The 12325-nt window shown below is 38.4% G+C and overlaps 1 protein-coding gene across 1 annotated transcript; it reads left to right on the forward strand.

Annotated features, from left to right (window-relative positions):
* Positions 1-1575: 1575 nt before the first annotated feature.
* On the forward strand, positions 1576-9833 carry LOC131318490 (double-stranded RNA-binding protein 1-like). The gene is made up of 6 exons (XM_058348309.1): positions 1576-1997; positions 3799-3915; positions 5934-6169; positions 6272-6512; positions 7400-7648; positions 9236-9833. The coding sequence occupies exons 1-6, from the start codon at positions 1733-1735 to the stop codon at positions 9646-9648; spliced, it is 1521 nt and encodes a 506-aa protein (XP_058204292.1). The 5' UTR covers positions 1576-1732; the 3' UTR covers positions 9649-9833.
* The last annotated feature ends 2492 nt before the right edge of the window (positions 9834-12325 follow it).

Genomic DNA, 12325 nt, shown 5'->3' on the forward strand with positions numbered 1-12325 from the left:
ACCAAAAAACAAGGGAAGGACTGGACAATAAATAGGGGGAAAAAAAAAAGGATGTCCAGCTGCAATTATTATTATTATTATTTTTCCATTTTTCGTTTCTTTTGCTTTTCACAGCTTTGAAACTTGAAAGGGACAGCACCGTCAGAATAGGCTCTCAGAGTCTGCGGTGTTTGTCTGTTTGAGGAGATGCACTTCATGCTCACATGCGCACTGGGTGGTACCCGTGGTGGTGTTTTTGACTAACCAGAAAATGCAAAGAATATATAAGGAAACGTTACAACAAAGGAATACAATCGGTCCTATATTACAGAGAAAACATAAAACAAAATACAACAAAAAAACAAACAAACCAAAAGCCGCGGGAGTCAAGACGTCGGAGTTGGACTTGTCAATCATACTCGTGAAAGGGGTTGGAGTGGCCAGGACTGAAGTGATCAGATATGGACACAAAACAGATTCTGTGGTGGTGTTTTTAACTCCCGCGTCTTCCGAAAAGATTGTTGATTTTCAATGTGGGTGTTCCAATGAACAGTAAAAAGAACTTTAAAAAAAAAAGGTTTTTTAAGCTCAAATATAATGAAAATAGAAAATAATTTTTTGATTTTTTTGGTACCGTTTAAAAGATCTAAATGAGATCTATCAAACAAGATCCATATTGGTAGAAAAATTATTTGCATAAGGACATGATTTTTGAGCTTAAAATTACCTTCTTTTTTTTTTTTTTTCTAAAAGTTACTTTTTCTCAAAACTGGAACACCCTCTCATACGGCTAAGGTGATCCCAAGAATTACTAATAAGAAAAATCGAATTTAAACTTAGAGCAACTTCAACCCATCTCAACTCCAAAATGGATAATGGATATGACCTATTGATGAGAGATTTTATAATTTAATATAACGACCAAACTTTCATTTTGGAGACCAAATATTTAAAGAGGATGATGGTTCTCTCCAAAATTGTTTCAAAAAACACAAAAAAGTAGCAAATATGAGATAAATTACAAAATCCGACCACACTTTAATTTTGGAAACCAAATATTTTAAAAAAGACGATGGATCCCTCCTAAATTCTTTCAAAAAAAAATTATAAAATCTTTTTTTAGCATGTTACATATATTCTTCATTTTGAAATTTTGGAGATGGGTTGGAGTCTTGGAGATGCTTTTGGGAGGGAGAAATTACCTCAGTTCTAAGCTAAGACCACCTCGGCGTTATATGTCATACTTAGACTAAGTTTCGCTAAGGTTTTTTTTAAAAGTTTTATCTTAAATATTTTAAAGAATATTTGGATAAAAATCATAAGTTTTACTTTTTTGATTCGTTTAGACGAGATGAATCAATAATCAATAAAAATTAAGCGTAAAACTAACAAACTCAAAAAAAATTTAAATAATAACAAAATAAGAAAAAATCTAAAAATCGAGTTAGCCTTATTTTTATTTTTATGAAGAACTCATAATATATCTCGTAAAACGAAAAATAATTACTTTATAAATAAGAAATTTAATTGAACGGAGTCGGATTAGGCTGTCGTTAGAATTTGGTTTAAAGATTTCTTCTTACGTAACGCTCACCTATCTTCGGTCCTTCACTAATACTCCGTAAGTACTCATTCCTTTCTTGAACCCCAGCAAGAAGTCTCTCTCTCTCTCTCCTTCTCTCTCTCTCCTAACACCAACATACTCCCTCACTCACACCCCTCTCCTTCCCCAACGCCACCGATCGAACGAGTCATGCACAAAGCGAAGCTGCAAATCCTGTGCCAGCGCAACTCGTGGGGCTTACCGGAGTTCTCCACCACCAAATGCGGCCTCGACCACAACCCTAGCTTCACCGCCACCGTCACTGTCAACGGCGTCCCTTTCACCACCGCCGATGACAGCAGGACTTCCAAAGAAGCTCATAACAAAGCCGCCAAGGTCGCTCTCGACCACTTCTCTCCCCCTGTTAACCCGTGCCCTAGCTTTCCACAACCCTCTCATCTTCCTACTACTTCTGGTAATAAACCTGATAATTTTCTATAGATTTTGTGGCTCTTTTGTTTGCCGTCTACCTATTTCTATGTACGGCGTCTAACTAAATTCTTGTACATATTTTCAATCAGTTTGTACAGTTAACGACGATATTGTTATCCATTAACTTGGATGGGCGGGTGTTAAATTGTTTTAAAACGTTGGGTGGGCGAACGTACATGATTTTTATGTTTTTGATGAAAAAGGTACTACTATAATTCGAAAAAAGGCTTGGAACTTGGGTTGGGCGGCTGCCCAGGCTTATCGGCCCGTCGGTCTGTCCTTGTTAGTATGCATTATAATCTGTTAGACCATCTCCACTCTCTACTCAAATGTTGCCCTAATTTTAAATTTTACTTGAAGTACCTGGAACATTTGTACACGCCTTGGCCGAAACTTAGATCAAAATGATTTCTACACAAATTTTTTACTCAAAAGAACGTGGCCTTTTGTTATTGTTCGCATTTTCGAGTCCCTTTTTTTGAACTCTGGATTTATGACTGTGCTATTGGTAAGCTTTTACTTATATCTTTGTTTTACTCTTAGGCCCTTTGGAATGCTCATATCAAATGATATTTGTAGTCAAACTTTCATGCAAATAAGTAAGACTTAGTGTGGAGGGCTGGAGATGGTTTCATGTTTAAAGGTATGATTGTCCGGACAAGTTGTGAGGGGATATGTATTTTTGTATAGGATGGGGCTGACTGATAGTGAGGGGGTCAGTGATACCCTTCCCAAAGTACCCTATATCCTTTGATTTCTAGTTCTAAACATATGTTTATCCATTCCCTAATGACTAAGTCCAAATGCTGGAAATGGCTTCCCATGGATATTGTGAGGCAATGGCATGTCATATCTTGTTAATCAAACAGGTTTTGCGTTTTGATCGATTTGGGGAAGAGAAGAGCAGAGTAAAATGAAAAACACTAGTAGTTATGTTGCATATGCATATTGCCGACAATTTTTGCTTTCTAAGCTCTGTGTTGCCAGTGTGAATGTGTTATGTTTCCGTCCCTGGAAAGGGCAAGAATAAAATAGAAGAAAGCGTACAGAAAATGACGTGTTTGTCTTGTTTTCAAAATTTTAAATTCTTTTTTTATCCTATTAATCCAGACTGTCATGTATCTGGAATTTGATATTAGAACTAATGTACATTCTTTTGGTTATATATAGTGGTATCCCTGCAATATATCTTAACATTAATAGTTTGTCATTTCGTATGATGTTATTGATGGGTCTTTGTTGGTTTTTAGCATATTTAAAGCCTTATATTTGCATTTTATCATGTGCTTTTTTCTTATTCTTCTGTACATGGATTGGCATTGGCATAATAATTTCAGAAGCTTGCGTGTTGCTTATGATATCTTCAAGTCTAATTGTCTAATTGTGGAAGCCTGGAAGGAGTGTAATTGATAATCTCTCATTCTCTTGTGGCTACTAATGCATCTTCAAAGCAACTTTACCTTAGTCTGCATTGTTACATTTGTCTTCAGGCTTGAATACATCTTACATAGTTGATTCTCTCTTGATTAATGGTGTTGTTGGTGCTAATACAGATGGAATGACATGGTACTCTCTCATGATATTTGCTTTTGTATTTAACCAACTTGCTATGTTTTACATCACACAATGTGTGCTTTGTTACGGTACTTTGGTGTGTTAGACTTGTATGCTATTCTAGTCGATTATGCAGACAAGGGAATGACATTAATGGATCTATCATAGTAAACTATAATTACTAATTACCTTTACCTTTTTGTCCATCTTACTTCCTCTGAATGTTCCAGGTTTGGATGTTGGACAGCTCAGCACAGGGATATCACAGCCTACCATGACAGGGACAATACAGACTCCTCTGATGAGTGAAACTCTAGTTGGAGCCAAAGATGATAAGAAACTTATCGGTCAGTTGCTTATCATGTAATTAGCGTAACAATTTTTCTCATGGCCCTGCGTCTCCGCTCATTAGTTGGTCAGGAACTGTTAGAATGCTTGCGGTGACACACATCTTGATACTTTTCAGATGAGTCGTTACTTCCAGCCGCATTTGGGTAGTTGAGTACAAGTCGCTTTGTTTAGCTTTATTTCCTCCTTTTGTAATGTTTGTCTGTTGTTGGTTCACGTGGGTTCAGTTGAATGGATCATGGTCTGTCAGAATTAGGGTTATCCTTTTATAGATCTGTCCTATGAATTTTGTGATAATCTTGCCTCTATATTATTTTCAATTTAGGCAATTCAATAATGTGAACGAAGATCAACCTGTTATTTTCTTCTTAAATGCACTTGTGCCAATTCGGATTTCCTCAAAGCAACCTACTTTCTCTCTATCTTCTCGTGTATTTGAAGTATTCAAGATAGGTAAACCAACGAGTGGTGTAGTTGTACCAAAGCTTAATAATCCTTTTAGACCCCTGCCAACAGATGGAATTCTTAGCACATTAATCCCTGAAGTTTTACTCTCTATATAACCAACACGCGTGCACGCGCACACACAAACACAGCATATTGGTATTGCGTGGTTGGTGAAAAATTTCCTTTATAAGTCCCCCAAAATTTTTTTTTTTCACAACTTGTTGCATTCCCTGGGCTGATGCACAGGCCAGATCCTGCAACGCTTGGAGTTGCTTCGTGCTGAACCCCAAGGTTCCCTTCTTGGGGTGGAATTGGGGGCCTGTTCTGGTTGCTTCCTTGATTGCCAGCAGTCTGTCCTCTATTGTTTGGGGCTTACGATGCCTTGGATCAAGCTTGAGCCATTAATTGTTCACCATTTATGGGTGTTTAGGGATGAGTTTTCCCCAAAGACGGCACCAACTCGTGAAGCGAAAATAAATTCATAGGACCGTCTGTCCTGCAAGCAAGAACTAAGGACACCGGTATGGTGTCAAACTGTCAACCAACATCCCTCCGATTTCTAAGTCAATTTGTAGATTTATGGTGTTTAGGATTGGGAGTTTGTTTATATAGGGCATGGAAGGTTGAATTCTTTTAGGATTATGCCCCTTGGATTTAGGGTTTGGATGAGGTTGGCACTTAGTGTGGCCAATAGCGTTAGCCGTCCCAACCTTTATGAGTGTTAGACTGTTAGGCCATATAGAACAAGGATTGTTAGATATCTTCTTCATGTAGGGAACTGGGTGGTTTAAAGGGGTCCTTACCACCTGGCAACCCTTTTGGGGTGGCGGAAAAGTTGCCCGCTCTTAGTGCTGGTCGGTCGTTGGTTCTTGACCTATTTGCCCTTCTGTTGTTGGCCTGCTATTTTGTGTATGAATGACATTCCCTTAGTGGATTATCATATCATTGCACACATGGTGAGTTGGTGAGTTTTTTAATGAATATGTTTACTTTTATGGACAAAGCAAAAAAGGACTAACCTGACTAACTCAGGTTGGATTGGCTTTGTTTTGTTTTGTTCCCAAATCTTGGTGATCAGGTTTCAACTCCGAAAACAAGTAAATAGACCAAGGTATATTGTTTTAGGTTTGACTGTATTTCAAACAGAATAATCCCAAACCATCTTTAGTTTGTAGTTTTTGGCAAATTTTGAACTGGGTTCTCATGGAATTGCCATCTCAATAGCAGTTGCTGCGAGAGGCATTACCTTCCCTCTTATAGGATGTGTAAGATGTGTTGATGTGCTGGAATTTCAAACTCTGAGAAGTTTAATGTTGTCTATTTAGTTGGATGCTTAAAAGTTTGATTAGTTCACCTTTCGAATGGAAAGGTAATGTAGAAAATGAAATGAATTATGAAGTAGAGTTTTTGGAAACATTGTTCCACTTTGACAATTCGGATAAAAACGGATAGGGTTTGGCAAATATTTTTACAAATCCAGGGTTGAGGTGGCCAAATGTCTTATATTTAATATGACCATATTTTTGCTTGTCGTGGCATGATATCATGTTTGATGCTATTTTTCTTGCAGATATGCATCATCTGTACAAAAATCGGCTGCAAAATTATGCTCAAAAGAGAAATCTCCCACTGCCTGATTATTCTACTGAACGTGAAGGCCCTCCACATGCGAGTCGATTCAAGTCTAAGGTCACAATTGATGGGAAAACCTATGGGAGTCCTGAATTTTCCCCGACATTAAAAGAAGCTGAACATGCAGCTGCAAAAGTTGCCTTGGAATCGTTGTCAGTCAATGAAGTTCAGGAAGTTAGTCTTTGAACAATCTCGTGAATTTTCCTTGTTCTTTATGCTTGCTTCACATAATTTTTTTCCTGCTGTTCATTTTTAGTGTGTTTGTCAAAATGTCAGGATGATTCTGGTCTCTTCAAGAATCTCTTGCAAGAACTGGCTCAAAAAGAAGGTTTAGATGTTCCAAAATATGAGACAAATGTTTCTGGTCCACCTCACATTCCAACTTTTGTCTCCACTGTTGAAATCAAAGGGCAATCTTTTGAAGGTCAAGCAGCAAAGAGCAAAAAGCAAGCAGAGACCAATGCAGCTAAGGTTGCATACACTGACCTTCAAGAGCGTAAGAAGCTTGTTACCTCAGGTACATGTTTCAAGTTTTCTATAGCTCAAATATCAAAACTCAGAGGAAGACAATGACATGGGTTTTGGTAGAGTAATTTTCTTATCAATGTGATGCCTTGAGCTTTTTAGCTCTGTGTGTTTTATCATATAGTCGTCAATTAATTCATGCTTACTTGTTAATAAATAGTAAGAACTTTCTTGCTGCCGTTGGGTTTTATGGTCAAAGCTCATATGTATAGCAACCTCATAAGATAGGAGTACCATTCCTTGGGATTTATTGGTGCTAGGAACACATGCTTCGTTTGAAATTCAATGCTTGTTTTTCCATCTCATTTCTTGTTCCTGATATCACCCGTTGTTCTTATTGTCGTGCTAATTTTTATCATTGCTGTTGCTGCTTATCAATCCGTTAGTGAAAACTATCTGTAGATGGCTAATATGTTATCTCTACTTGTGCCCTTTTCCTTAATGTTTTCAATTTCGGTGAAAGCATGTTATAGTCTATCATCTTTGTGTAGAATGAGTGGCATTATGTTTTGCATGAATAATGCGTGGATAATGGTGGTATAATATCATTTTTTGTTTACGGTTTTACACTCTCTGTTGCATCTTAGTGCTGTCTGTTTCTTTTGATAGAAGACAAAATCTCTTTTCCTTTGCGAAGTACTTTTCAGATATGGAAATTTGGTGAAAATGCATGCTTGCTGTTTCGATGATTGCTTCCGGAACTTGAATGTTTAGTGCAAGTGTTAGACAAGAAAGAAGATAGCCAATTTTTAACATTGTTCATGTTGTTAAATCAAAGCTTTGGAGTGATGCATTAGGACATGTTATAGATTTGCATATTGGGGATCATATTTCATTGAAGCATATGCCCGTTGTTGATGCTGTGCCATTTTTGTTCAGGTGGAGCAAGTATGGTCCCTATGATTCTTCAATCTGGAGGCAAAATAAAGAAAGCTTTGGAGGCCTCATCTTCCATTTTGCAGTCGGTCATTGCTGGTGATTGGCAACAGAGTGCTGGACAGCCTGGACCAAAAGAAGAGCAGAGCGAAAAGGATAAGGGTGTTGTTTTCTCTGGTGATTTGCAACAGACTGCTGCTGGACCAACTGCAAACCGTGTAATTCGGGAAGAGGAGGACAAGGACTACATAGGTGACTATTCTCAATGTATTCTTTACTATTTGGTGGCACTAACTTTCAACAAATAACTTTTAGTTTCTGCTTTCATGTTCTTAGAATTGTTCTGGAATTGCACACCAAATGCTTTTGACACTCCAAACTCATGTAGGAAGTCAAGATATACATGATTGTTTGTTTGAAAAATTGAAACTATCTAGTCATATTCCAATTGAAGGGAATTCTGGACTGATCTGACCAAATGGTTTGAATACTTAAGCCAACTTTACAACTTCCAGAACCAGCTGGCTCTCAAGTCTCAACGGAATTGGGAAACTGCTCATTAATCCTTGAATTTCTGGTTCCTTGTATTGAATGAGCTATATTGAGAGCTGATGAAAATAATAGCATTGATAAAGGTTTAACTAAAGTAATCCAATTACGATTCTTTCCTTGGCTCAAGTATCATGGTTTATACTAGAGAAAAGCAAGGGTTAGAATAGGCTAATGGGGTGGGTATTGCTTTATCCAAGCCAAATGGCTCCCTTTAAAGTGTAAGCACTGTGCTGCACTCTGTTGCTTGGCCTTTCTGTACTGCTTTCTCCTTTCCTCAGTCATTCCGTGGTACTTCAAATGGTCGGGTTTTAAGCATCATCCTGATCTATTCATATATCAGCTCAGAGGTTGGGAAATGTTATCTTTCAAATAGGTTGATCTAAATGGACACTTCAAAGAATGGGACACTTATTGGACACTCTCACACACTTGTTCAATACTCTTTTTTCTCGTGTACATAGTTTGACGCAAAAATCTTGATGTGTCCGGCAATTGTTTGGTGTCTGTGACTAAAAAACTAGTTAACTAATACGTGATCAACAAAATTTTAAAGAACTCGCATACACGTAACTATCAAAATTTTGGAATTTGACATTTCTCTTATAAAAGTTGGAAAAATCAAATGCCGCAAAGTTACATGTTATCTAAACCCATTTAAGAGATAAGACATAATTTGATAAATTAATCACTCGCAGCATCATGGCCTTATATTTTAAGGATATTTGGAGTCCCGTGACCGTGAAGATTCTTCTTAACTTAATGTATCATGTGTATTTTATGACTTACGATGTAAAGCTATTGGAATCTATAGGCATAACCCTAAATTTTGATATACTTAATTTAGCATATCCCCAATGTCTCCTTGTACTACTATTTAGAGAAAATAACATATCTGCAATATGTTCATATTGTGTTGTATCCGAGTCATGTGAATGTTTTGGAATGTATGTGTCTCTAAGTAAATTGCTGCTTCTTTGGTGTCCCTTGAAGCATCTTTCCTGATCTCGTCATATTTCCAAAGTAGAGGTTGTTAAGGGTTTTCTTTCAAGGGAGTGTAATAGAAAATCATGGTAAAAGGATAATACGTGAAATTGTGCCCAAATTCTTCTTATTTATCCCCCTTTTTTTTAGCTGTTTGTATTTTATGTCTAACATGTAGTTTCCTGCTCAAATATGTATGGTGTATTGAATTTGCTTGTACTCTTGAAAGTAGCATCATTGTTATTGGGCACATAGACCTTTCATTACAAGTTTACTGGAATCATGTCCATATTTTTCATGTCTCAGCTGGACATGAAGAAAAGCGCTCATCCAACTTGACCACTGCAAATGCCGAAGTCAACTATCACCATGCCCCTCCCTCGCCTCCTGACTCAGATATAAACGCAAAGAGACACAGAGGCTCCAGTTCAGCTGACATCATATATGCTAGTTTGCGAGATCCATTTCCTTCTACCTGTTCGTCGCCCGAGGATGGGTTCTCTCTGCCTTTGGTGCATTCAAAGAGCTCTAAGAATTCAACTTTGGATTCCAACAATAAGACACCACTTGGAACAGCAGATGGAAGGAATGCCTTACCTCGTGAGAAAATTTGCGTTTACCCTCGCGGGCCAAACGTGGAATATCCCGAGGGTGCCACTATGTTGCCCTTTAGCGATGACAAGTGGGTGGCTATGAAGATGAATCCAAATCAGTTATAGGAAGGTACACTGTTAATGTTCCTTTCCCTTCTCTCAGATTTGGGAACTTTTAGATGGTGTTTCGAACATCTAGGAACAAATGCCTATATGGATTAATGTAAGCATACTGGATCTTTCCTTAGTTGTGAACTATTTTTTTAAGTTTTACTTTAAAATTTCATAGACGTGTCGGCTTTAGTCGTTCAGATTGGTGGAAACTCTGTTATTAGGCGCGTTCTGTTAGCAGATAAGAAATCTCCACTGGTCTTTGGGAAGTTAGACATCAATAGTACTGCAGAAAGGTTGTTGTAGTCTTTTAGCCCATTCAGTGGATTCCTAGGAAAAGTGAAGAGGGGTAAAAGTAGAGAAAAATGGAATTTGTTTTCCTGTGTGTTCTCATGACAAGGAATTCTTGCAAAATAACTAAAATCCTTCCTTTTGACAGAATCTATTTTGCAAGTGGTTTCCTGTGGGAATGTGAAGTTGGCGGGTCTCATAACTTTCTTGCTAATTGAATAGACAAAAAGTTACGAAAAAGTTTATTTTTTCATTGGGCTGCTTGGGAATGATTGAAGCTTTTGTAAGTACTCTGAAGGTTTTTCTTCACTTTCCTTTTTAACGAAAATTATGCTTTGATTGGTTTAGAAGGAAAGGAAGAGAAGAGAAAGGAAAATAATTGTGAAGGAAAGTGTTAAAAAAATATGAGTGCTCCTATGAGTACCGACGCCGTGGGTAGGGAAATCGTACCGATGGCTGCGCCGGGCCATCTCCGGCCACCGGACAGCCGATCCGAGCCGTCCAAAAATTTTAAAAAAAAATCCCGAGGGATATACATATATACACGAAAAATAGGGTGTTTAGATTAAACACCTTACACACAACGGATGCTGTTGATTCCCTTGTGGGTCTCCTCTATTTTTTTTTTATTTAGAATTTTTGGATGACTCGGATCGGCCGTCCGATGGCCGGAGGCGGCCCGGCACGGCCGCCGGTACAATTTCCCTGCCCACGGCGTCGGTACCTATATCATTTCTCAAAAAATATTTGCCATTAGATCACAAATTCTTGTTGGGTTATTTTCCTAGCGATTTCAAATGGAATTTGATTGATGTTCTTGGCCAAAAACATCACTCAACCTAATTATCAGATGCACGTGCATGACAACGGCCTTTTAGGTTACATATCAACCCATGGACTTGGTCTCAAAAACGGAATGAGAGGGGCTGTAGTGCATCCGTCGCCGCACTACCCTATGTAGTGCGGCCGATCCGACCGTATATCTCGGCACGGACGGCTTGGATTTAATTCGAAAACCCTATTGTAGCTTGGCAACCTAAAATGACAATTCAAAGACCATTTTATGCCCTCAGACCAAAACATGCCAAAATACAGAGAGACAAACTCACGTTTCTAAGTTTTGAGCTTCTCTCTCTGGCCAACCCTAGACAACCCATAAATCCTATTTTCTTCTGGTTGTTAAACCCTATCTCTTACCACCGCAAACACTATAAATAATCCCCTCATTTCCCAAATCCAATCGTCTTACAATCCGGATTCAATGGTGAAGCAATTTCCGTTGGCTTTCGCCATTGTCGCGGTTGCCCTTCCAATGGTCACATTTGCCGCGGAGCTTCTCGTTGGTGACGGTCCTGACGGAGATGGGTGGACTACGGATTACGATTATGAAGTGTGTGCTAAGGGGAAGGAATTTCGGGTTGGAGACAAACTCGGTAAATTCACTTTATTCTTGCATTTTCATTTGGGAAAATGACGGCCTATGACGTGTTTTGATAATTAATACCCCCAAGGAGGTATTAATTATCAAAAACGTCCTTAGCCGTCATTTTCCCAAAATAGTTCGCCTCCGGTGTTGGGCTCCGTTGCTTGAAACTGGGACAGAAGCTCGGCCCAACCAACAAGTCCAAGGCGGCCCAATCTCCAGCTCCAATTGACTCGCCAAATGCAGCACCCTCTCCATCCCCAACTTCCAATGACTCGCCAAACCATGCACCGGCGCCTGAATCTTCAGATGCCGGTGATGAGCTATCAAATGACATGCACTACATGCGTACTTTCCTTGTGAATTGGCGATTATATCTCCATGAAACAATATGGAATAGAATTATATGAAAATTGGAATGATTCGTTTAATTTAAAGCATGAACTTCATAGGAATCTTGTTCTGCACAAGACTTGGAATTTTAGTCGTCGTCCGCAATTACTTCATCGTCTTGCATAAAACAGTTTAAACAAGACAATGAATTTGATAAATCGACTGGCATGGTCAGGAAAAACTAAGGATTTGATGATAGACTCGTTCCCCTACATTAAAGAATGGATCGAAACGGGGAATGCTATAGGGTTTGCTCTCTCTCTATATGGGGTATACCCGAATTCAAAAAAAAGTGATTAGACCAATGTGCCCGTAAGTGTTCAATCAACTTAATTTTTTTTACATAGCGGATGTACTCGATCAAAATACATACTATATTCCTTCCACGATTAATTTTTTTTTTATTGGATTTCCATTATAGTATGTGTTTATTTCGAAAACTTGTTCTTTTTGAAATTTGGATTTCTTTTCTTGGGTCCAACACGAGTGGCCATATGGACGGCAATCTTGACATACCAGATGGAAATTGAGCTAATTTACCGTTAACATTAATACGGGCCCACTAGTAAGAAAGAAATTATAGCA

The sequence above is a fragment of the Rhododendron vialii genome, chromosome 3a (genome assembly GCF_030253575.1).
Source record: "Rhododendron vialii isolate Sample 1 chromosome 3a, ASM3025357v1".
Taxonomy (NCBI): Eukaryota; Viridiplantae; Streptophyta; class Magnoliopsida; order Ericales; family Ericaceae; genus Rhododendron; species Rhododendron vialii.